Source organism: Durio zibethinus, chromosome 18, assembly GCF_047325235.1.
Source record: "Durio zibethinus cultivar Kanyao isolate XHJ-2024 chromosome 18, ASM4732523v1, whole genome shotgun sequence".
NCBI lineage: Eukaryota > Viridiplantae > Streptophyta > Magnoliopsida > Malvales > Malvaceae > Durio > Durio zibethinus.
Window position 1 is genome coordinate 2,360,889 of NC_143179.1, and position 26,974 is coordinate 2,387,862.

The 26,974-nt window shown below is 31.9% G+C and overlaps 1 protein-coding gene and 1 long non-coding RNA gene across 2 annotated transcripts; both read right to left on the reverse strand.

Moving 5' to 3' along the window:
* Positions 1 to 553: 553 nt before the first annotated feature.
* LOC111300252 (uncharacterized) lies at positions 554 to 2,460 on the reverse strand. Its single transcript, XM_089747825.1, has 4 exons — positions 2,398 to 2,460; positions 1,786 to 1,944; positions 893 to 1,173; positions 554 to 807 (listed from the first exon to the last, which is right to left on the reverse strand). Exons 1-4 carry the CDS (start codon positions 2,458 to 2,460, stop codon positions 774 to 776), a joined length of 537 nt encoding a protein of 178 aa, XP_089603951.1. The 3' UTR covers positions 554 to 773.
* A 21,515-nt stretch (positions 2,461 to 23,975) lies between these two features.
* On the reverse strand, positions 23,976 to 26,238 carry LOC149513606 (uncharacterized). The gene is made up of 3 exons (XR_016329489.1): positions 26,096 to 26,238; positions 24,690 to 25,036; positions 23,976 to 24,280 (listed from the first exon to the last, which is right to left on the reverse strand). It is a non-coding gene; the product is annotated as an uncharacterized LOC149513606 (long non-coding RNA).
* Between the last annotated feature and the right edge of the window lie 736 nt (positions 26,239 to 26,974).

Sequence of the window (26,974 nt, forward strand, 5' to 3'; positions counted from 1 at the left end):
ATGTATGTAAAAATTAAGATAAAATAATTTATTGATTAATCAAAATCATTTTTTTTCAAAATTTATAAAATTTAAATTATTGATATAAAATTTAAGATATAATAAGACACATAAGTTTAATCTTATTAATTAAAAATAACTCTTTTCACTTTGAAAAAATTAGATCATCCTATACCAATTTGGTGATAATCACATTGTAATCTTATCCTTTTTAATGATATGCAAACTAAATATAATATAAAATGATTGTCATACTATTTTATTTATCATTTTATGCACCAAATATAATTTTATGCTTTTAAATAAAATAATACTAATATTGTAATTTTCTTTTTGTCTTCTTTCCTTATAGAATTTATTTTATCAATAAAAATTATGTATTATTTACCCACAAAGTCCGTTTACGTACATTAGACTGGTAGGAAAGCAATATATCCATAAATTGGGAGTCCCAAGAGCTATAATCACAACAAAATAGATAAAATTTCGGATTTCAATCAAACTTTGATGGTTAATATCATAGAATATGCCAGAATGAATATATATATATATATATATATAAACATATAAGCGACAATTTTATTGAAAAATTTATTGACAACATAATATTTAAAAATTTTATTGAAGTTCGATCAGCATATAATTTAACAAATAATGGTCCACGAATACATTGCTTTGTATACTTTTACGAATTGAACTATATATCTATTTTTGATAAACTGGATACCATGTCCGAACGTGGAAATTCGGTCTTCGAACTGCTGCAGGTATAGTTAATTTTGGCAATTATGTCTGGCGACTATTTCACTGGAAAAAGGATAACAACAATATTAGGAAAATACCGTCAAGTTATGAACTCAAAAGAAAAAGAAATGGAAACAATTGCCTTTACCGAAGTAGTCGAATTAATTGAGCAGCCCTTAAGAAATCGCCTTGTTCTCGCGCCTTCAGGATATTAAACATCAGACACAGACGGAATTTAGTGTTGGCACTTTGTCGGATAATTTGGTTAGTTTCCTGCCTGAGCTGCTCGCATTCTTCTTCGACTGCTTTGAATTTTTCTCGAAGTAGCCTTTGCCCTTCCTTAATGCTTGCCTGCTCTTTGCTGATCTCTTTCATCTCTGCTTTCAGCCTTCTAAATCTTTTCCTCATATCTTTAGCTGAATTCGTTCTCTTAATTCCCACACAGTTAAACAGTCCACATCAATAAGAAACAGCCATAGTAATAATTTGCAAGAGAGTAAAATATATTTCCTAAAATTTAATACTATATACATAACAAAAGATTAAAATCTAATGCCATATACCAAGACTACATAATTTTCTCCTACATTTAAATTGTTTTCTAATATAACAAATATATAATTTTTTTTCCCATGCATAGAGTATGCATGATTGAAATATATAATTTTTTTTACCATGCATACTCTATGCATGGTAGAACTTTATATTTTTTCATATATAAATTTTATAAATAAATCACTTAACAACTAGATAGACCATGCATAACTTCTCAAAAACAACAAGATAAACCACGCATTAAAAGTTTTTTTTTTTTCTTTTTGATGTTTTGAAGTTGTTTTCGAAATTTGAAGATTGAAACTAAGATTTCAATACACAATTTTGACAATCATGCATAAAAATAAAACAACATAAATGTCATAATTTTTTCATGAATAAAATGCGGTAAAAGAAAATTGACATAGAAAAGGGAAAAAGGAAAACGAAAATATGAGAAGCAAACCATTATGATTAAGAATATGAAAGGAATGGGAGGCTACATACCTTTTTCCCTTTACGCAAGATGAAGCTATCTTTTGGTTGCCCCCATTGATCGAAAACCAGGAAACAGAAATCTATGCTAAATATATAGCGCTTTGTCAAGTCCGTTGCGATTAAATTCCAGTCAACTTTCTTACACGCGTTGGCAAACGCAACCACCAATAGTTAGCGGCTGCGTATTAATCAATGCTCATCGCGCGATTGTCGAAAGATTCCCAGCCGACATGGTCCTGCTCGCACGGTATTCCACCTAGTTACTTTCTTAAATAAAAAATTCTAATATTTCATAAAACAATTATTTTTAATAGTAATATATTCTCTTTATTTTTACCCCAAAAAAAAATCTGCTTCAAGAAACCTCCAGAATTTAAAATTAAGCTTCCAGATTCTATTTTTCTTTTAATTTCCCTGAAACTCCTTGACTTTTCTTCTTATTCTTATTCTTCTTCCACTGAGTTTACGGGACTCTTACTGAGTAAATGGATAATTTAAGGTGAGATCTCCATACAATTTCTACAAATTTAAAGTAATTAATGACGAAATCTAACATAACAGTCAAAATAAACAAAGCTTGGAACTAATCTTTATATGGAGAAAACTCAGATTCTTACATACCCGAGTTGTTGATCGAAATCTGGTCATCCATTCGAATGCAAATTGAGGGTGATCAGGATCCATCGGCTTCCCTGACCATTACTCTATCAGGTGGCGATGGGCAGCAGATCAAACCTAAAAAGGAGAAGAGAACGAAAAACATCAGATAAGAAACGGAGAGAACAGTGAAAGACGGATCAGAGACGCGAGGAGAAGGAGAAACTTATAGAAAAAGAAAAGGAGAAAGAAAAAAGACAGGACAAATACCCAACAGGCAGGCTAAAATTCAGGAACTAGACTTGAGACCGAAAAAACAAGTTCCATAAAATTGCCACGGTCCCACTACTCACTGTACTCATTTAAGCAAATGCTCTTTTTAGCCAAAGAACTCATATAATAATACAATATTAGTTAGGTCCACACCCACTATCTATATCCGCTAAATGGCTGAAATAATAAATAAAAATTATTCAAAAGAGGAGAAAGAATAAAAATATTACAATTATGAAAAAAATACATAAGCGAACAATTTATTTAGAAGCGAGAAAAAAAATAAAAGGAGTAATAAAATTTGATAATTTGTATATTTTTATTGTATTTTATATTATATGTAAATATAAACATGATACAAATAATTAAAATAAAAATACGATATAAATAATTAAATTAATTAAAATCTTAAATACGAATATGATATATTATTATATGTGTTATACATAATAAAATATAATTATCACTTATAAAAATATTTTGTTTAAATTTAATATAAAATAATTAAATATGATTAATAAAATTATGAAAATTAATATTTAAAAAAAATTTATTCATTAATAAAGTAATATATTTAACTCTTTAACAAAAAAATATTTGATTTACTAACAATATAAAAAATTTATATGTTAATAGTACAATAAGTATAAATCCATATATTTTCCTATAATTTGTTTTATGAATTATTGAAGGGGTAATTAAGTGGGAATGTAAAAAAAAAAATTACTTAAATTGTGGTTAATACAAGTTAATACTTTTTGTATAAGCATTAATTTATAGTTTTTGTGAAAAATCCAAATGCACTTGCATAATTTAAAATTTTTTTAAAAATGTTAAGAATCAAACACATTAGATCTTTCACCAAATACAGATAACAAAACAAAATTATAAAAACATCTATGGAAAAAGAAGCTTAAATATTTAAGTGCCCTAAATGACTTTAAAATATTGTAATTTCTAATCTCCCATTGTAAGAGAATTAATATATAATTCATTGTGATTTTTGAGCCAAGATTCTATTCTTCAGCCAATGTTCCCACGCAATTGTGTGCAAGTCATGAAGCAATTTCTTCCATATTAAAAATCTTCTTTAACATTAATTTATGCAAACATATACGCGTATAACTTGGAAATGCTAATTAAGTTATCGTCACTGCTTAAGGAATAGAATAATATGCAAAGACCAAGTCTTATGGTTGATGTAAATGCTCAAACTTGATCTGCAAGGATGGTAAAATAATCTATATTTAATAGATTTTGATAAGTTCCAATTTGGTAAGGTCTGATTTTTTAAATCAAAGGTCGTGTTTAGTTACTTTTTTATTAAGTTGGTTCTGTGTTAGAATTAGGTTTTAGGTTGTACCATTTCGATTGGATCCAAGTATATGTAAAAAATATATTTTTTGTTATTTATTTAATTTTATATTTATACATATATTATATTAATAAAATTATTATTTAATATCTTAATTTATGACATTAACTTAATAAAATACTATTTTTTATATATAATTAAATATAATTTATATTCAAAAATAATATTTTATAAATATTATACTAAATTATAATTATTGAATTAATTTTGCATCAGATCGATTACAATTTATGAATATACGAATTAAATTGAATCAGATAATTGTCTCAGATTGAAATCGGATCAAGCAAAAACTTATCCAAACTTGACCTTTTATCATCATTATATACCTTATTCCTTATACCTTATGGTATAGAACTAGATGTTGTTGTTGACTTTTGTTAAGAGTATAATAAAATTCTTAGGTAAGCTTAAGGTTTTTTTAGGTTAAATATCCAAATTAGGACTAAATATTTAAGGTATTGCTCAATTTAAAATTAAATATATTATTTTATCTAATTGAAGATCAAATATTATTAAATTTGTTCAAATCAAAATTTTTTAATAGAAATGATGTATATTTGTTGATAACTCATTTAATGGTAATATTTAAAAATATATAATTAAAAATAACAGTTGATAATAAAAGTTTGACTCATAAAAATGAAATTTGAAGATCTTGATATGGCAGCAGACATGACAGGAATATGAGATCGAGATAATACTTGATTCAATAAAATTTGAAGATCAATGATGAAAATTGTAATGGTCTCAAAATAAGACTCAAAAGTGTTTGGTTTAGTGGTTGTTGCCGCATTAGTCTTGTTAGTGTAAAGATCATGAATTAGACTACCATTATAATGATATTTCTGAATGAGATGATTAGACCTCCCGTATTGTGAACAAGACTTGTGAAAAGTAAAGCTAGTACTTTTCGAGGAGCAACAATAACAATAGTATCAATATTATGAGCTCGACTCATATCCAATTAAGTTTCCTCAGTTATCAATTCCATAAGAGCATTATCCATAGTTATTAAGGGATGTTGGCACAAAAGTGAAGGCTTGGTATTCTTAAATTCATCTTAAAGTGTCATTAGAAATTGAATAAGACAAACTTGATTTTGATATGTAATAAAATTATTAGCATCACGTTTATTTTTGAATTTCGAGTTAGAATTTTTCAACATATTTCATAAATGTTGCATTTTAAAATGAAAATCATCAATTGACTGACCTAGTTCTTGACAAAAGTGATATAAAATGATCAAAATATGATATTGATGAGCAAGAATAGTAGAGCCATACCGTGTGATAAAAAAATTTTAAGTATCTTTAACAAGTTCAAATAGCCCAAAATGTACATTGATAGAAAAAATAGTGGTGTTAGTGAACCATATCAGAATTCAATGATTCTTACTTTCTCATTCCTGTCATAACGTCTAGATCCGGGGATCTATCGCTAAACATTGACTTAAGGGAGTCGCCACCAATCTTTTTTTATCTAAGTGTGATTAGCAACCTAAAGAATCTGTCCTTTCAAGGAACACCTAAGTTTAAGGGTCCCTAAAAGAATAGGTTTAGGTCTACTAACCAGAACAGAGTTCGGGAGTTCGGTTACGTGTGAGGAAGGTTATAGCACCCTCACAACGCCCATAAAAAGATGGTACCAGCTTAAATTTGTGTTATCCAATGAGCTTTAAAATTTTACCAAGTAATTAATTATTGGAAATTATTCTCAATTGACTCTAATACTTTTAACAGAAAATTGAGAAAATTCTCTCACCTCAAGTGTATGCAAGAAAAACTACTGCTTCACTTGCAGAGGCTCCATCTTCGGATTAGTTAAAGAAAAATCAAAATCAAAATCAAAATAGAAAGGAAGGAGAGGATGGTTGTTCTTGTGTAAGAAAAATTGATACTTTCAACTTTTCCCCAAAAATATTTTTTTTTTTGGAAACTTTGATTTTCAAGAAAAATTGATACTTTCAACTTTTCCTCAAAAATATTTTTTGAAAACTTTGATTTTTAAGGAAAATTGATACTTTTAACTTTTTCCCAAAAATATTTTTTTGATTTTTATTTAAAGAAAATAAAACAAAATAAAAGTAAAAATAAATAAAGATAAAAAAAATAAAGAAAAGTAAAACAAAAATAAAGATAAAATAAAGATAAAAATTTTTTAATAAATCTAATCTAATAAATAAAAAAATAAATAAAACAAATAAACAAATAAATAAAAAATTTTCAAAAAAAAAAAAAAAAACCTGAAGCGACTCGACTATCAGCTCGGCTCGACTCAAGGAAGAAAAAACGGCTTGGGGGAGCGACTTGGAAGCTCGGCTCGGCTATCAGCTCGGAGGGGGGTACACGTGTGGGTCAGGACGCGGGTCGACGCTCGGGTTGGGTCAGATCTCGATAAAACGAGCGGATCCTCTGGGTCACTTAAGGCCAAAACGACGTCGTTTTGGGAGGGTATATAAGGCTCTTCCCTCTGTTTTTCGGCAGAACGTTCTTTTTTTCTCTCTCTTTTTTCTTTTTTCTCTCGCGTCTCTCTAAAAAGCTGAAGAACTCCGGTTGAATGTTCACCGAATTCTGAGATTTTTCGTCGGAATCTGGAATTTTCGTCGGAAGTTCATCAAAAGTTGGTCGGTTTCTGGGATCTTTCGTCGAAAACTGGGCAGCTCGCCGGAAACTTCAAAGTTGGCCAAAATTTTCGTCGAAAAATTCAAGTTTTGCCAAAAAATTCAATCGAAATCTAGAATTTTTCAGAAATTCCCAGAAAAAAATGCCAAAAATCTTCAAAAAAAATTTTTGCTAATTCCCAGAACACCTCTAAACCTTTCTTAGCCTCCTATACACCCCTTATCTCTCAATCAGTAGCTTTTGCTTACTGTTTTTCTGTGTTCTACTTCTGTTCCAAGAGGTCCCTTTTATAAGGATTGATCAGGAGTTTCTGATCAATCCCAATTCCTCTTTGGATGGGGATTCAATCTTTGAGTCCAATCTGGACTCTAATTGATTGAATCCCAATCCAAGTCAGATAAATCAAAAAAGGAAAAAAATCAAAAGAAAATAAATCAGATAAATCAGGAAACTTAACAGATAATTAAAATTAAATACATAATCTGATATACAAAAATATTAACAAAAAAAAAAAAGATATATACATATTAATAAATAAGTAAATAGCTAAAATAAAAAGAAAAAAAGAAAAAAAATAATAATAAAAATAAAATAGAAATAGAATAAAAATAAAATAAAAAAATAAAATAAAATAAAATAAAAACGAAAATAAAATAAAATAAAATAAAATAAACATATACCTACCTATTTGGGCCAGGTCCAATTGATCCAGGCCTGGATCAAATTGGGTGTCTACAGCTGTCCCTCTTTGCACATTTTTTGTGAAACAGAAATTACGCAAAGACGTAAACACCCAATCAAGACTCAACTCAATATTTTTATTTTTTTTTGTTTTTTGACCAAAGCTCCTTTAAGCAGAAGCTCAACGACTTTGAGAAACATAAATGGCTCCTCTAATCAGAGGCTCAACGACTTTGAAAAATAAATTGCTCCTCTAAATAGAGGCACCACGACTTTGGAAAAATAGAGGCACCACGACTTTGGAAAGTAAATTGCTCCTCGACAATCATGTCCAAAGGAGTTGAAAGTTGTGTTTGAAGGAATTTCAGGAGATTATGTCCAAAGGTCTTATAAATCAACCCTGATACCAAAAGACATCCTATTTCAAGGATTAGGAACTTACTTGACAAGTTTCTTCTCAAACTTGCAAAATATCTTCATATCTGTCTTCTCTATGTGAGATGTTGGAACACCCCTGCTTCTGAATTTATACACTATACTTTTCTGAAAGTAGTGTATGTTGTGCAATGCATATGAATTTCAATGCATGTTATGCAAATATTGGCCAATTAATTCCTATTCAATGTATGGTACTCAAGTTTTTCAAGCTCTTTTTTTCTTTTTTTGGGCATCAAACCTTTTGATTTTTCAGAGATCCAATTACACTGCTCTTCTAAGATCGAACCAGTGTAGCTCTTAATTGTCTCTTCCACTCACATTCTTCTTGAAAAAAAATCTCTTCCTAGATTCAATGTCCTAATCAGGAGCTGAACATCTCGATTCTGCCTTTTTCACTTTTGACTTATTCAATGTAATGTGAAAATCTTTCATGTTGTTATTCATTCATCTATCATTATTTCAAACTTAAAAAGTAAGAATACATTTACACATTTCTTCAATGGTAGGGTATTATGAAGAAAAGAATCTGAATGTTGAGAAATAGTCATAAGAAAAAGATATAAAGAATGAAATAGAATGTCTTTTATTAGCAAAATGTTGGCAAACTTTGGCCAAGAAAGAATTACAAAGATAGGTATGGGGACAAAGCCCCAAAATGAACAATCAGATAATCATGATAATACATCTCAAATTTTTTTTTGAAAACTCCACCCTCTGATGTATTTAACAACTTGGAACTCTTTCGAATTTGCTAGCCTCCATATCAGCGGACTTTTAAATTCAATGTTGTATTCTCTTTATCTAAGCTGCCTTTTCAGGTTTTCAACTTAGATAAATCCCTTATGACTCAAACCGCCCTTTTAGGATTTTCGCCTTAAGTCCTCCTCTTTCATTCATTTTCTCTTTTTTTTTCATTTTTTCTTTTTTCTTTTTTCATTTTTTCATTTTTTCATCATTTTTTCATTTTTTCATTTTTTCCATTTTTTCCATTTTTTCAAGCATAGTATTTCTTCACAGTATCAGAATTTACAGGATGGGGTAAATCATTTCCATCTATCTCAGTCAATATCAGCGCTCCACTCGAAAAAGCTCATCTCACTACATACGGTCCTTCCCAATTCGGAGTCTATTTTTCTCTACTATCGTGCTGGATTGAGAGAATTCTTTTCAAAACTAACTCTTCTTCTCGGAAGCAACGGGGCCGAATCTTTTTATCATGAGCCCTCATCATTTTTCTTTGATATAGTTAATCATGGCACAACGCAGTCAATCTCTTTTTTTCTATGAAATTTAACTGCTCATAACGTTTTTGAATCCATTCAGCTTCTTCCAACTCAACTTCTTTTAAGATTCTTAAAGAAGGGATCTCTACTTCCACTGGTAGTACAATTTCTATCCCATAAACTAAAGAAAATGGAGTTACCCCAATAGAGGTACGAACTGACGTTCGATATGCAAGCAATGCAAATGGTAACTTCTCATGCCAATCTTTGCAAGTCTCGGTCATCTTCTCTAAAATCTTCTTTATGTTCTTATTGGCTGCCTCAACTGCCTCATTCATTTTCGGACGGTATGGTATCGAGTTATGATGCTTGATCTTATATTGAGCACATATTTCTTGCATCATCTTACTATTTAGATTCTTGACATTGTCTGAAATAATTCTCTTCGAAAGTTCATATCTATAGATGATCTCTTTTTTTATGAACTTGCAAACCACAGAGCATGTCACATTTGCATATGATACTACTTCTACCTATTTTGTGAAGTAATCTATCATCACAAAAATGAATCTGTGTCAGTTAGAAACCTTTGGGGTAATTGGACCAATAACATCCATGCCTCACATTGAAAATGGCCATGGTGGTGTCATAACATGTAAAGTAGATGATGGAGCAAGGATCTTATCAGCATATATCTGGCATTTACGAGCGTAATCAACGCAATCACTCTTCATCGTCAATCAGTAATATCTCACTCTCATGATCTATCTTGTCAACATATGTCTACAGTATATGCCTCACATATTCCATCATGCACCTCTTTAATGATTTTTTTCGCTTCAGTCTCATTTGTGCACCTCAATAATACTTGATCCTTGCTTCTTTTGTACAGGACATCTCCATCCAGAAAAAAGCTCATAGCCAATCTTCGAATGACCCTTTTATCATTTTCTGTTGCTTGAACTGGGTACTGCTGATCCTTGACATACTGTAAGATGTCATAATACCAAGGCTTTCCATCTTCTTCTTCCTCTACATTAGAGTAATAAGTTGGTATATCTTTAACATCTAACTTGATGGGTTGAATGTCGGTATTGTCATTAATTCGAATCATTACAGCCAAAGTAGCCAATGCATCAGCAATCAAATTCTCTTCTCGAGGTAAGTGATCAAACTGGACATCTTCAAATTGTTTCATCAGCTCTAGGATATACTTATGATATGAAACGAGTTTTGAATCTCTCATCTCTCATTCTCCTTTCAACTGATATATAACTAGAGCCGAGTCTCCAAACACTTTCAGTATTTTCACTTTTCTATCTATACAGCTTGTAAACCCATAACACATGCCTCATATTCAGCGATGTTATTTGTGCAATTGAAATTTAACTTCGCTGTTACATGATAGTATTGTTCTTCTAGAGAAATCAGAATTGCCCCAATTCTATGCCCCAAGGCATTAGCAGCTCTATCAAAGTACATTCTCCAATATTTTTCTACATGTTCCCCTTCTTTCGGTTGGGAAATAGTCATTAAGTCTTCGTCAGGGAATTCTAACTTCATCGGCTCATAGTCTTCAGTAGCACGATCTGTAAGAAATTCTACTATAGCGTCTCTTTTTATTGCTTTTTGGCTCACGTATATAATGTCATATTCTGAAAGCATTACTTGCCATCTAACGATTCTCTCAAATAAAGAAAGTTTCTCGAAGATATACTTAATTGGATCCAATTTCACTATGAGCCATGTAGTATGATAGCGCATATACTGTCTGAGTCTTTTGGCAGTCCACGCTAATGCACAACACATTTTCTCCAATGAAGAATACTTGGATTCATATTTTGTAAATTTTTTACTCAGATAGTAAATAGCTCTCTCCTTTTGGCTGGCCTCATCTTGCTACCCCAGCACTCATCCCATTGAATTTTCACATACGGTTAAGTATAAGATTAAAGGTTTCCCTAGAACAGGTGGTACCAATATTGAAGGGTTCGATAAATATTACTTAATTTTATCAAATGCCTCTTAACATTCTTCATTCTATTTTCCAGAATTATCTTTACGGAAAAGCTTAAATATAGGATCACATTTGTAAGTAAGCTGAGAGATGAACCGAGAAATGTAGTTCAATCTCCCCAGAAAACCTCAAACTTCTTTTGGTGTGCTAAGAAGTGACAAATTCTGGATGGCCCGTATCTTATCGGGATCAACTTCAATTCCTCTTTCACTGACCACAAAGCCTAGCAACTTTCCTGACTTTACCCCAAAGGTGCACTTGGCTGGTTTTAATTTGAGCTTAAATTTTTTCAACCTTTCAAATAACTTTTTGAGGCTAGTAACATAATCTTCATCCTCACAAGACTTTGCAATCATATCGTCTACATACACCTCGATTTCTTTATGCATCATGCATGGAAGAGTGTTACCATGGCCCTTTGATATGTTGCCCCAGCATTTTTTAACCCAAAAGGCATGACTTTATAGCAGAAAGTTCCTCACATGGTCACAAAAGTAGTCTTTTCCATATCATCTACAGCCATTTTTATCTGATTATATCCCGAGAAACCATCCATAAAAGAGAAAATCAAATGCTTAGCTGTGTTATCTACCAGTGTGTCGATATGAGGTAAAAAAAAGTTATCCTTCGGGCTAGCCTTATTCAAGTCCCGATAGTCTACACGTATTCATACTTTGCCATCTTTCTTAGGAACTGGACTATATTGGCTACCAATTCTGGATACTTGGCCACTTGTAGAAAACCTGCATCAAATTATTTTTTCACCTCTTCTTTAATCTTTAATAGCATTTCGGGCTTCATCCGCCTCAGTTTCTACTGAAGTGGCCTACATTCTGGCTTTAAGGGCAATCTGTCCTCCACTATCTCTGTGTTCAGTCCTGACATATCCTGGTAAGACCAAGCAAATATATCTACAAATTCTCAAAGTAGGTCTGCCAACCGTTACCTATCTCCAGATGAAAGTGAAGTGCCCATTCTGACCTCTTTCTTATTCTCTTCATCTCCCAGATTCACTAAGTTCACTACCTCCTGATGAGGCTCAATTGGCTTGTTCTCTTGTTCAATCATTCTCATTAGGTCCGGAGGCATAACATATTCTTCAGAATTCTCTTCATTGTCAAGTTCATCAGCATTAATCGAATTCTCAAAGCTAACCTTTTGATTGTTATCATGATTATCTTCATATTCATTTAAAGACCTGAAATTGAATGAAATGAGATATGTTGGCAAGACGTACTTGGAAAGATGAAAATACAAGAAGAAATGAATGAAAATGCATCCTTCTTAATTTTTATTAAAAATAATAAATAATGAATGGCCTAAATAAAAAGATCACCCCAATGCCTTGGGCAATAGCTATTGAGATGTTACAATTACATTGCATCGAAATCAAAAGTCAAAGGCATCTCGATAGCACTCTAATTATTGAGCTTAAAATCTGGTGGACAAAGGCGAACTCACTCCTCTTGATTAACCCTCACTTCATCTTCAACAGCATTAATGGCTAACTGGGCAAAATCGTCTTCCACATTTTTTCTTGCATCTGGGTACATGAATCCTCCAGGTCTGAAGGTTTCATACAAGTACGAGATAAACATCAGTCTTGCTATCTTTTTTGATGGCCTTCTTTTGACTTTCCACTCTGTCATCTCATAGCCCAGGCCCACCCTGTCATTATTGTCTATTATTGTTGGAGGTTCTTTAATTCCCTGTAAGTTTTTACCTAGCCCGAGTCCTGGATACCAGCTTTTATTGATAACTTGGCTCACCACTATCTTGGAAAAAGACTGATTTTGAAATCTTTCACCTACAAAATTGATCAATTCAAAAGATCGATAGGAGCATTCCAATGCTTCTTCGGTAGCCTTTACGTATGGAGTGTTCAATGGTTGGGTCACTAGCATATCTTCTTCCCTAACTACTACTACTAATTGACCTTTCACATTGAACTTGATCTTTTGATGCAAAGTAGAGGGCACAGCTCCTGCCATGTGAATCCATGGTCTTCCTAACAAACAACTGTAGGATGGAGAGATATCCATCACTTAAAATTTTATATTGAAGGTGCATGGCCCAATTTGTAAAGGCATTTCAATATCCCCCAAGACTTCTTTTTTGGTCCCATCAAAGGCTCTCACAATCATTTGACTATCCCTCATATGAGAATAATCAATGGGTAGCCTTGCCAAAGTTGACATAGGCATGACGTTGATAGCAAAGCCATTATCGATGAGAACCTTGGCTATAATATGGCTCTTGCATTTGACTGTGATATGTAGAGCCTTGGTATTCCTTTTTCCCTCCAAAGGAATCTCATTATCGCTGAATGAAATGTGATTTGGCATGACTAAATTTCCAGCCAGATGGTTCACATATTCAACAGACACGTTATGTGCCATGTATGCCTGATTCAACACTTTCAACAGGGCATTTCGGTGTGGCTCTAAGTTCAACAGTAGTGATAATAATGAGATTCGAGCTGGCATTTTATTCAACTGTTCCATAACAGAATACTCACTATATTTTACCAGCTTCATAAATTCACAAACCTCTCTTTCTGATACTGGCTTCGATTGATCTTCTTCAGGTTCTATCTCAGGATTATTCTGTATTTCTTTTTCTTTAGCTTTCTTTTTTCTGGCTTTTTCTAGCATTTTTGGAGTGTAACATCTCCCACTTCGAGTAATGCCTCCTACACCAGTAATATTGGAAGCATCGGCCTTGAAGACCTCTTTTTTTTGTCTCTGAACTACAGTGTCACAGTCATATCTCCAAGGTACAGCTTTATCATCTTTGTATGGAAAAAAAATCGAGACTTTAAGAGTTACTGGCCTGGGGAGGAGCTTGTCTATGACTGATTTTGGTTTGTTCCCACACTGAATTATCACCGGTTTTGGAAACAGCTTTTCAGGCCTATCAGTCATGTGCACCTCAACATTCTTCAAGTCTTCTTTTTCTTCATAGACCTCCATCTGATGTGAATCCAAGAGTTTTTGCACCTCTTGGTGAAACTGCTCATAAGTTTCAATGAAATGGCCTATTACCCCATTATGATACTTACAACTAGCATCAGCTATATATGTTTCATGATAGCTGTGTGGACTTACTAGTTGTATCATGTCTGCTCTCTGTAAAACATCAAACAGTTGGCTGAGAGGTGTCTTAATATCTGCCATTTTTTTTTCACATGACGCTCCTGTTCTTTACCTATAGCATTCACATTATGATTCGGTAAAGGATTGCCACTAACATTTGGCGCAGTCATCTATTCAGTATCAAAACAAATCATCCCATCCTTGATCAACCGTTGTACTTTGTGTTTCAGGGTAGTGTAATTTTTGGTAGAGTGACCAGCAATCCCATAATGGTAGTCACAGTGGGCGATGGGATCATACCACTTGGGGTAAGGTTGCTTGAAGGGTTCCAATTTGCTTGGAGCAATCAAATGACTATTGTAGAGCTCTTTATATAATTTCGTATAAGTCATTGGAATTGGGTCAAAAACAGGTTTCTCACGAGTGGTTCGTTGCTTTCGTGAGCCACCAATGGGGTTAGTTAGGCGATTTTTGGGTCTTGGGGTAGGTTGAATGTTAGAACTGTACATAGGTCTATTAGATGTTTGATGTGTTTGGGGGTATGGTGGTTGTGTAAATGGTTGGTATGGGTGAAAGAAAGTATTATTTACAGCAGGGTGATATGAAAAATATTCTGGTGGGTGGTAGGGTGAATAACCTCTAAGTTGCTGTCTATCAAAGCTCACAACTTGAGCTTCAGCTTCTTTCTTTTCTGATGTCTTGTTGGTTTCTCCTCCTTTTAACTTGCCATTTTTTATGGCACTTTCAATAATTTCTCCAGAGATTACCATGTCAACAAAATTTTTTGTTGCATTCCTTATCATCTTTTCATAATAGGGAGACTTCAAAGTGCTGACAAATAATACTGTAGTTTCTTTCTCAGTGAAAAGAGGTTGTACTTGAGAAGCAACATCCCTCCACCTCTAGGCATATTCTTTAAAAGACTCATTTGCCTTTTTCTTCAGATTTTGTAAAGATAAACGATCAGGGGCCAAATCAATAATATGTCGATACTGACTGATAAAGTCATGTGCCATATCACTCCAAGAGTGAATACGAGTTCTGTCCAGCTGAACATACCATCTGGCCGCTGAGCCTGTAAGGCTATCCTGAAAGACATGCATCAAGAGTTTTTCATCATGAGCATGAGTTGCCATTTTTTGATAATACATTGTGATGTGAGTTTTGGGGCACTTTGTACCATCATATTTTTTAAATTTTGGTACTTTGAACTTATGGAGAATAACCACATCAGGGACTAGGCAGAGCCCAGCAGCATCAACTGACCCATAAAAGCTAAATCCTTCTACAGCCCGTAACCTTTGCTCTAGCATACTAATCTTAGAGCTTTCTTGAACTTCCACTCTTATCTTTTCTTTTTCTTTCTCTTTTAAATCATCTAGATCAAGAATTGGTTCTGCGGCTTTTTCAGTGAAGATAGGATTTACATAGCTATTATACTACCTTGGGTTAAAAGTTGATGGCATTCCAGGAAAAGTTGGATATACGAAGTGTTGTGGCGGGACCTCTTGAGCAGATTGGGCTTGAGGTTGGCCAAAACTTGGAGGATATAAAGGGTCAGCCACTTCTTGCAGCGAGGGAACTTGTTGGCTTGCATTTTCTTCAACTCCTTTTCCTTTATTCATGTTATTAAAAGCCTCCAGAATCTTGCTCAGCTCGCTTTCAATCTTTTCTTATGCTTTTTCTATCTTTTCAAATCTATGAAAATTTTCTTGCTCCATTTGTCTTGCTCTGGATCTTGTATTGTATCGATGGGCAAGGTTCTCGCTAGACGGAGCTATCCTTGGACCTTGAGTACCATACTTATGATTAGAAATGTTATGCTATGCTTTGTGTATGATGCTTTGATGCATGAATGAAATGTACATTTTTTCAGATGAAATCTAGTATGAAATAGATGCAAATGATTGTGTTAAAGTATGATCATGAAAATAATGTAGATGCATACAATTAGACAAACAACACATAGTTAGTTCAATGTATGAAATGAAAGTGATGCTGATGCATAATGTTACATATGATAATGAAAATGATACACAAAGTTAAACAATCAAAATGATTAGATAAACACCTTTTTTGTGTCCTAATTTCAGGGTATATCTATCATTGAGTAGAAATGGCTCTATCCTAGGTTTAGGCATTCTTAAGGTTCACTATATTTGGTTTTAAGGTCAAAGTCTAAAGGTCCTCAGATTGTTCCTTACATCCTTGTCCATCACAAACTAGTAAGGCACCCTAATCCTCACCCATTACAGGCTACAAGCGAAAAAGGTTCAATTTGAGTGGAGTATTTCGCTAGCCACTGCGGAGGCATTAGACCTCACGAAAGCAATAGGTACTTTACTCCCTTCTAGAGGGACGGAGCTCGGGTATAGAGCTCATGTTATGCACATGCATATGAATGACATAATTAACAAGGTAAATAAACATGAATGAATAGTAACACATATATACAAACAGGTTCAATTTTATTAGGCTTTTGGATAACATAAATTCATTTGTTGGCTTGACTCTCAAGTTCCCCAGTGGAGTCGTCAAGCTGTCATAACCTCTAGATCCAGGGATCTATCGCTAGACATTAACTTAAAGGAGTCGTCACCAATCTTTTTTATCTAGATGTGATTGGCCACCTAAAGAATCTATCCTTTCAGGGAACACCTAAGTTTAAGGGTCCCTAAAAGAATAGGTTCAGGTCTACTAACCAGAACAGAGTTCGGGAGTTCGGTTACGTGTGAGGAAGGTTATAGCACCCTCACAACGCTTATCAAAAGATGGTACCAGTTTAAATTTGTGTTATCCAATTAGCCTTAAAATTTTATCAAGTAATTAATTATTGGAAATTATTCTCAATTGACTCTAATACTTTTAGCAGAAAATTGAAAAAATTCCCTCACCTCAAAAGTATGCAAGAAAAACTACTGCTTCACTTGCAGAGGCTCCATCGTCGGATTAGTTAAAGAAAAATCAAAATCAAAATCAAAATAGAAAGAAAGGAGAATATGATTGTTCTTGTGTAAGAAAAATTGATACTTTCAACTTTTCCCCAAAAATTTTTTTTTTTTTTTGGAAACTTTGATTTTCAAGGAAAATTGATACTTTCAACTTTTTCTCAAAAATATTTTTTGAAAACTTTGATTTTTAAGGAAAATTGATACTTTCAACTTTTCCTCAAAAACTCTTTTTTTGAAATTTTATTTTTAAGGAAAATTGATACTTTCAACTTTTCCCTAAGAATATTTTTTGAAAATTTTAATTTTTAAGGAAAATTGATACTTTCAACTTTTCCTCAAAAACACTTTTTTTTGAAATTTTATTTTTAAGGAAAATTGATACTTTCAACTTTTCCCTAAAAATATTTTTTGGACATTTTGATTTTTAAGGAAAATTGATACTTTCAACTTTTCCCCAAAAATATTTTTTTGATTTTTATTTAAAGAAAATAAAACAAAATAAAAGTGAAAATAAATAAAGATAAAAAAAATAAAGAAAAGTAAAACAAAAATAAAGATAAAATAAAGATAAAAAATTTTAAATAAATCTAATCTAATAAATAAATAAATAAAACAAATAAACAAATAAATAAAAAATTTCCAAAAAAAAAAAACATGGAACGGCTCGGCTCCAGGAAGAGAAAACGGCTCGGGGGAGCGGCTTGGAAGCTCGGCTCGGCTCGGCTATCAGCTCGGAGGGGGGTACACGCGCGGGTCAACGCTCGGGTCGGGTCGAATCTCGACAAAATATGCTGATTCTCTAGGTCACTTAAGGCCAAAACAACGTCGTTTTGAGAGGGTATATAAGGCTCTTCCCTCTGTTTTTTGACAGAACGCTCCTCTCCTCTCTCTCTCTTCTTTTCTTTTTCTCCCGCTTCTCTCTAAAAAGCTGAAGAACTCCGGTTGAATGTTCATCGGATTCTGAGATTTTTCACCGAAATCTGGGATTTTCACCGGAAGTTCACCGTAAGTTCATCGAAAGTTGGTCGATTTTTTGGATCCTTCGCCGGAAATTGGGCAGCTCGTCGAAAACTTCAAAGTTGGCTGGAATTTTCGTCGAAAAATTCAAGTTTCGTCAAAAAATTCAACTGAAATATGAAATTTTCCAGAAATTCCCAGAAAAAAATGCCAAAAATCTTCAAAAAAAATTTTTGCTAATTCTCATAACACCTCTAAACCTTTCTTAGCCTTTTATACGCCCCTTATCTCTCAATCAGTAGCTTTTGCTTACTGTTTTTTTGTGTTCTGCTTTTGTTCCAAGAGGTACCTTTTATAGGGATTGATCAGGAGTTTCTGATCAATCCCAATTCTTTTTTGGATAGGGATTCAATCTTTGAGTCCAATCTGGACTCTAATTGATTGAATCTCAATCCAAGTCAGATAAATCAAAAAAGAAAAAAAATCAAAAGAAAATAAATCAGATAAATCAGGAAACTTAACAGATAATTAAAATTAAATACATAATCTGATATACAAAAATATTAACAGAAAAAAAATAATAATAATAAAGATATATACATATTAATAAATAAGTAAATAGCTAAAATAAAAATAAAAAAAGAAAAAAAAAATAATAATAATAATAGAAAGAAATAGAATAAAAATAAAAAAATAAAAAAAAAATAAAATAAACATATACCTACCTATTTGGGCCAGGCCCAATTGATCCGGGCCTGGACCAAATTGGGTGTCTACAATTCCTCTAGATAATTTACAAATTTATTATTGGAATTTTTCTTTTTTTCTTTCTAGTGCTTTACGTTTTTCGGTAGCAACAAGCCATAATTTCATTCTGTTTAGATAACTATACATAGTTGTAGCTCACTTATTGTAGTTATTTTCATCAAAGATAATTGAAATTGATTGTACATTTTCTTGTTGAATACTTATTATTAAGCTCTTGAAAAAAAATGAAACGAAAATTTGAGAAGTTATGAGTATTGATATAAAAGATGAATCTTGAAAATAAGAACAAAAACCCCAAAAAAATTGAAGCGCAAAAGCAAAAATGAAGTTAGAAATAAGAATAAACTAAGGATGAGAATAAGCAAATATTGATTATTCCAAGGCGATTCACCTTTGAAATGAACAATGAAAGTTTTGGTTTTGATACCATGTTAAGCATCCAATTTAAAATAAATTGATAATAAGTGGAGGGGTTCAACTTGAATATAAGATTACATGATATGAAAATTTTATTAATTATGGAATAACCCACTTTAACAGCCAATTCTTACAAGCTCTAGAAGGCCAAGAATTAAGGAAAGCCTATCAATTGTTCATTTCATCTATTCTACAACTGAGCACCCACCATAACCACCACTTTTCTCTTCCACTTATCACCCAATCGCCACTTTGTTATCCTCATTACCAAACAATCCCCCCTCAATGCCAAATAAAAGCATATTTAATAAGCCCCAACCGAACAAGAATCTTCTTAAATCCAAACATATCCTCAAAGACTAATCCTCCATTGGCCTTGTTCTTTCACCTAATGAAACCTTTTCCCTTTTCCAAATCCCAAGCTATTAGCACAATCGCCACTACCCAAGCCAACGTCATGCACGAGATTGTGTTTCAACAAAGCTACATTGATTGCTAGCCAATGTCGCTAAAGCCCTTTATGCTTAATGGTTGATTTTCTTGGTTTTGAAATTTTGTTAGATAAATTGTTTGTATTTTCTTTAGTTTTCATGGATTCGAGTTACAGCTTTGTCCATTGAAGATTTGAGGGAATTGTAAGAGTTACATAGGGTTGGGTTAAGAGACATATATGGATTCGTGGGTTGTTTATTTTTGAGGAAAAAGAGTTTCTAAAAAAAGAGAAGATTCATTCTTAATTAAACATAATTAATTAAATTTTTTGTTTATTATTGAGTTAATTAATCACATGTTTATCATATAACTTATTGGATAAAAAAAATGACACATGCACAAAATCATTTATCTCACTTGATAGCCAAATCGATAAAAAAAAATTCATATCAATATTTAATTTAACCTCTTATGCTATATAATGACTAGTGCTTTTTATATCATTTTTTTGTTTAAAAAATATTATATTATTATAAATCGATAATATTTAATATTTATTTAGATAAAATAATATGTTTAATTCTAAATTAAGCAACATTTCAAACATTTAATTTACGTTAAATATTTAGCCTTATTTTTCCTTTTGCCTTTTTAGTTGACCCCACATATTTACATGTAACCGTGGCTCTGCCCTTATGAATTAAAAAGAATTAGTAAAGATACTTTATTGTGCCTTATTCATGGTTGGCAAAGCGGTGTTGGTCCAATTAGTTACAAGTACAATTGCTAATTATACAATACAAATGGCTAAACTTCTTGTAACAATGGCAAATGAGATAAATGTTTTGAATAGTAAGTTTTTATGGGAAGGCATTAAGAATGTTTATAAAGTTACATTAGTTAAATGGGATAGAATTTGTAGGCCCAAATGAGAAAATTATTTGGGTTTTCAAAAAACTTCATAAATAAGGCACTATTAGCCAAATTGGGATGGTAGTTAGTTGATGGGGACAAGGGTTTATGGGCTAGGGTTTTGAGGGCTAAATAGTTTAAAGGTTCCCATTTTTTCTAAGCTTTTAAAAACCCTACTGTTTCTTATACTTGGCAAAGTATTATTTTGAGTATAGAGTTGGTTATGTAAGGATCTGGGAAATTTAATTTTAATGGCAACTAAACTTGCTTTTAGGATGACAAATGGCTAGGTGACTAGATTCTTTAAGATAAGATGTACTTTAGATTTGTCAAGTATGCATGAAGTACGATGTGTCAACGATTTTGTAAGTTCAAGTGGTGATTAAGTTTAGAACATAATTGGAAATATATCAAAAGAGGTTAAAAATTAAATATTTGAATTTAACTTGTCCCACGATATGGAAATCAATTGTTTTGGTCCGCAGCCTTGAATGGCATGTTTTTTGTATCCTCAACTTATAATTTGCTAATAGGTGATCTTTGGACCAATGTTAATTGGTTAAAGTTGTGGAAACTAGGTGTACCTCCTTGGATTAAGTACTTTATATAGCTCGTATTGCATAACAAGATCCTTTCAAAGGAATCATGTATGACTAGAAAGATTTCAAATTTATCCTTTGTTCAAGACTTGAGATCCAAGTTGAATTTTCATTGCATCTGCTTAGGGATTACAAGGATTTAGGTAAGTTATGGAGTTGTTGGATTCGTGGTTCTACCTTGGATCATTATAATTCTTTATCCTCCGAAGACTAGATAATGTTTAATCTTACCAGGAACAATGTTGTGGTGGAGGAAATTCTTGATCGATTTTATTTGTTTTTGGTTACTGGTATGTTTGAAAATGAACAAATAATGTATATTTAAAGAGGGATTCTCATGGCCTGGTTATGCTGTTAATATTATCGAAGATAGCGTTGGATGTTAGGATAAGGTTCATATGTGAGTAAAGAATCTCATATCATTAAAAAATTCAAATGAGATTGTCCTATATATACATGGAGGATCCAAAAACCTAATAGCTTAAGTGTTTGAGCTCAAATAGTATCCAACATGTATGTATGGGCTTTCTGGTGTGTTCCTTGGCTCTAAGTATGGTAAATCTTCCAACAACTGGTATCAGAGCTAAGGTTACGGGTTCAAGTCTCAATGATATTGTTAGAGGGAAATTGTTGACAGATCAAAAGTTGGTCATGTTTATCAACTCCATGTACTTGAACACCAATATTAAAAAGTTCAACTTGGATGCCAGTGAGTATATAATAATATACAAAACACACAAGTAGGCATAGGGGGAGCTGAGGTGGCTTTGATCAAAACTCACAAGTGAACGTGAGAAATTGTTGGGATAAAATTCGCATGTAATTAAAGAATCCCACATTACTAAGAAATTTGAATGAGATTATCTTAAATATATATATATATAGAAGACCTAAAAACCTAATAGCTTAAGCTTTTAGGCTCAAATAATGTCCAACATATATATTTGGGTTCTCTGGTGTGCTCTCAAGCTCCAAATGTAGCAAATCTCCCAACACTGAAAAATTTATTTATCATTGAGAGATCAGAGCTGTTAATTATTTTTGTGAAGCAAGATTCATTTATCCCTAGGAAACTTCCCCCATCTGATTTTATCTAAATTAATGTGGATGGCATTGCTTCTTCTAATCAAGGTGAGTTGGGTATAGGATGTATTGCAAGAGATGCTTTGTTTGGCTTTTCTAGAAACAGTGGAGTTCAGTGCTTAAGGCTGAATTGTATGAAATTCATGTACGAGTGAAATTAGCTTGGGATAAAGGTTTTAGGTGAGTAATTATTGAATCGGATTCCTTGTTGGCGATGAACAAGGTTATAGGCTCTAAACGTGTAAAAGATCTTTTTTTATTGTATTATTTATCATTGCCAACAGTTAGTCAATAGAGGTTGGACTTGTAGAATTCAATATATATTTAGAGAGGCAAATTTTTATGCAAATTATACGGAAAACTATGCTTTTTAGTCAAGTTATTACGTATTATTTGGTTGATGACCCTCCGGAAATGTTACTAGATTAATGCAAGATTACTTATTAGGACTAGTAAGGCCTAGAGCCTTAAGTTTGCAAGTGGTTTATACACTCACTTGCACAAACAAAAAGATACTTTATTGTTTTTACCACATGTAATAAGATTAGATGAAGAAATTGGATCTTGCGAATTAACTTTGATCCCTCCTTCATTTTTTGTCTTTGTCATCGAATATTCTAAAACAATTAAAGATTGAATTGGTAAACAATTCTTCTTTTATAATAAAAATTATGAGAAATTGAACTTTCGTTATTCGGACTAAGAATTCGCATTACAAGAGAATATACTTTTAGCAACTAAAATTTTCACAAACAATAATTACATTTTCCTTGGAAAATCCAGTTTTCGGCAAAATTTTTCAGAAGTTTTGAGTCATTAAAAATATTCCTTCGGAAATAGAATAATTTTATTAAAGGAAATTTTGGTCAAAAATTTATAACTAGTAATGTTCTTCTCGATAGTATGATGAATCCAAAAATTTGATACTTTGGCCCAGCTAGAACTTTTAGAGGAGACCAAACTGAGGGCAACATTCAATTTTTTTAGCTTAATTTACCAGCAAATCCTCATGGATATGTCTTTTGTTTTGACGATCTTTCTGCAGCGGTTATATGGCATCAGAATATGCTTTTGATGGAAAATTCTCAGTAAAATCAGATGTTTTGAGCTTTGGAATGCTGGGTTGGAGATAATAATTAACTGGGAAGAGGAATAGAGGGTTCTACCAACCTAACCATGGCTATAACCTTATTGGACATGTAAGTATCAGAGCCTTCAATTGCTAATATACTTAAAAACTGTTTTTTTTTTTTTTTAAATGACAGAATGTTTGTAATTTGTCTTAAGGCATGAACATTGTGGGAGAAAGGAAGGGCTTCAGATCACTTGATCGATTCATTTTTACTAGAGTCGTGTGCTCCATAAGTACCGCTAAGGTGCAATCACGTTGATATGTTATGTGTGCAACAGAACAGAATCCTGAGGACAGGCCGAATATGTGTTGGGTGATTCCAATGCTGGGTAGTGAGAACGCATTAAGTCAGCCCAAAGAACCTGGATTTCTTATGGAAAAGAAATCACCTGAAACAAATTCTTCTGGTACCAAGCTTGAACCACCTTCTACCAATGATATTAGTATGTCAGTGGGTGGACGGTCGATAGAGGATTTTTTATCTACCTATATTTTGCACATTTTCTCATCAAATATTGTTTGTTGACACCTTTTTCTACCTTATATTTCTAAATCCCGACGACAGATCATATGTCATCTGTGTTTCTAATGCTGGCGATTAGTTAAATTGAAAAATCTCAACCCAAAGAACAACATGGTTTTTTACCATTATATTAAATGTTGCAAATAAGTTCCACCAAATTCTGTGAAGTTGATTTTAATACAAACATGTTTCACAAAATATGATGGATTCTTGATGCACTTCTATTGTCACACAAAATATAGCATTAGATAAAGCAGTCTCCATATTATAGATTAAGGAGCAAAAGAAACAATGTAGGAACTCCTAAAAGTATATTGTTTTTTTTTTTATATATATCATTATTCTAGCTCTTTAGTTGTTCAAAGTTTGCTTCTGTCTGTTATCCTTTGCTAGTTGCTGTTATTCCTCTGCAATGAAGAAACAATGAAAGTATTATTAGCTTTTATATATTGAAAAAAAAATTAGAACATTTCTTTTCTTCCTTTCATTTATTGTTCATGAACGTGAGGGATTAATTGTATCATTAGACATTTGCGACTGCCTTTTCATAATGTTTTATTTTCATGTACGATATAAAACACTTGATTTCTTTTTTCATTCGTCACCTTTTGAATTTGTTTTCAATCCATTAATCTATCAACACGTACGGTGTTACAATTCGGATGAAATAATTTCCTACATGAATGTTTTCTAATTAAGTACCAAATGGAAAATTCTATGCACGTTTTAGACATATGAATAGGTTTACAATAAATTCGAAAGATAACGGATAAAAAAATAAAAAGCTTAAAATAGTAGATGAAAATGAAACATTACGTAAAGATCACAGATAGATGGTAGAATCTACTTTGAATTGTGCTTTATTTCTTCTTTAGTATGAACCGAAGCAAGTGAGTGAAGTGAGCAGCCTTAGCAAAATCGCCTTCTTGTCGTGCCTTGAGGATTTGAAACATGAGAGTGAGACGAACATGAGTGGTTGCACTTTGCTGGATTATGAGATTAGTTTCCTTTTTGAGTTGTTCACACTCTGCTTCTATTGCTTCTAGTTTTTCTCGAACTTGCCTTTGACCTTCTCTAATTTCTTCTTGCTCTCTGCTAATCTCTTCCATCTCTCCTTTTAACTGTTCAAATTTCATTGTGATATCCTTTCTTCCTCTCTTTTTCTATTGACATTATACCAAAAAAAAATTTTTTTTATGAGTTAAAATAATTATATATGCAAATGTCATTGGCAAAAAAAAATAAATCATAATAGAGTTGTGAATATTTTTAAAACTTTGCAAATTGCAGTAATCACTACGACAAATTTGGCTTTAATTTATAGCATATTCTTTACATATAAAAACAAATTTTGCTACCAAAACAAATTCTAATTAGTAGCATTAGCACTTTTTTGTTTGCATATAATGCTCCATCCATTTCAAATTAAATGTCCAATTTTTATTTTTTTATTTTTTTTACTTTGTCAAACCAAACCATTTTTATCAAAAGTTTTTTGGCATTATGTGAAATTAAAATAAAAAATATGAAATTTTTTGAATCAGGAACTTTTTGGAACTTTTTTTTTTTTTTTGAAATTTAAATTACTGATAATATATTAGTTAAAGTTGATTTAATTTCACAAAAGAAATTAAAAATGAAGATTTAATTTGAAGCAGAGAGAATGTGATTTTATAGATTAAGTGGTTTATAAACATTTTTAAAATGGTTTAAAAGCATATAAATATCTATTTTTAAATTAAAAATAAACATTTTTAAATTAATATGTTCAAAAATCCCTACTAAAAATTTGTAATAGTGAGTAAATTTAAAATGGTTTAGAAGCAGATAAATATATATTTTTATAGATAAAAGAAAACTTTTTTTTTTTGAAGTTCCTTTAAAATTTTTGTGAATTTTACTAAATAATCCATCAATTATAAGCAATTTACACAAAATGACATATTATATATATATATATATATATATATATATAGACACACACACACACACTAAATTCTAAATTGGCCTTAATTAAAATTTTCATAATTTAAAACTTATGTTCAAGACTGATCTGTAAACAGATCTACTTACAAACTTCTTTAAAAAAAAAATTACATACTTAACATAAAAAGAATTTTTAAAAAATAATGAATATCACACTAGGCACGACATGATGGAATCGAAATGTTTAACTCGAAAAGAAATGACAAACATGAAAGGGATTAAGATGCATGTTCTACCTTATGCTTCTTCTGTAATTTGCAAAGCCCCTTGCTTTTGGAAGGATTATGAATCCTGTCCCTGGAAAACGCGAGTGCTACTTTCATGTTTCACTTGCAATTTATTTTCTCGATTTTTGTAAATATGTATTCTCACTTAGAGATTAAGCATTGCATGTTGAACCACCGAAGCTGTGGTTCTATTTATGAATGAAGTTTTGGGTGTCGTGGAGTGCACTGCACTGCAAAACCTTGACCATATGCTTTTCAAAGTCAATTCTTATTCTTTTACAGGTTAAAGAAAATGTAACCAAATTTCTAACAAAAAGAAATCTCAATACACAGAACCGATCAAGGAAATTAAACTACAAGTGATTAAGAAACAGTGAATCCCATATCCAAAACACCCTTCAAATTTATGCACACAAACTTAAGAACAACAAATCCACCATCTATATTCATGTCACAACATCCATAAAAAATTTCACATTAGTTTAACAGGCATTTCCAAGTCAATTCTTTTATGGTCCTCAATATCAAGAGATTAGTCGTTGTTATAATTATTTTTTGAAAGGAGAAATTTGAATTTAAATTTGAATTAAAAAAAATCCTTACCCTTTGAACCCTCTTCATAGGTGTGAACATTTTATTTTTTTCTAAATAATTATAATTTTACAGTATTTTTTTTTTAATTTATGTGCATATTTGGTTAAAAAAATTATATTCAAGGACTACATAAAATTTTTAAGAAAATTGTCTTCCATGATGAAAGCTTTACAAGAGAAATTAAAAATTGGTATGGTAAATTTATAAAAATTAATAAATATTTTAGATGAATATAGAGCAATAACCTATAAATAAATTTTATCATCATGTATAAAAAACCAATTCATAATATTA

Bases quoted from the DNA above. Each gene is read 5' to 3' on its own strand.
- LOC111300252 (XM_089747825.1), bottom strand. From the start codon at position 2,460: ATGGATCCTGATCACCCTCAATTTGCATTCGAATGGATGACCAGATTT. The intron at 1,174-1,785 runs GTATGTAGCCTC...GTGGGAATTAAG, and splicing joins TCTTGCGTAAAGGGAAAAAG to AGAACGAATTCAGCTAAAGA. The intron at 808-892 runs GTAAAGGCAATT...TCCTTTTTCCAG, and splicing joins CAATTAATTCGACTACTTCG to TGAAATAGTCGCCAGACATA.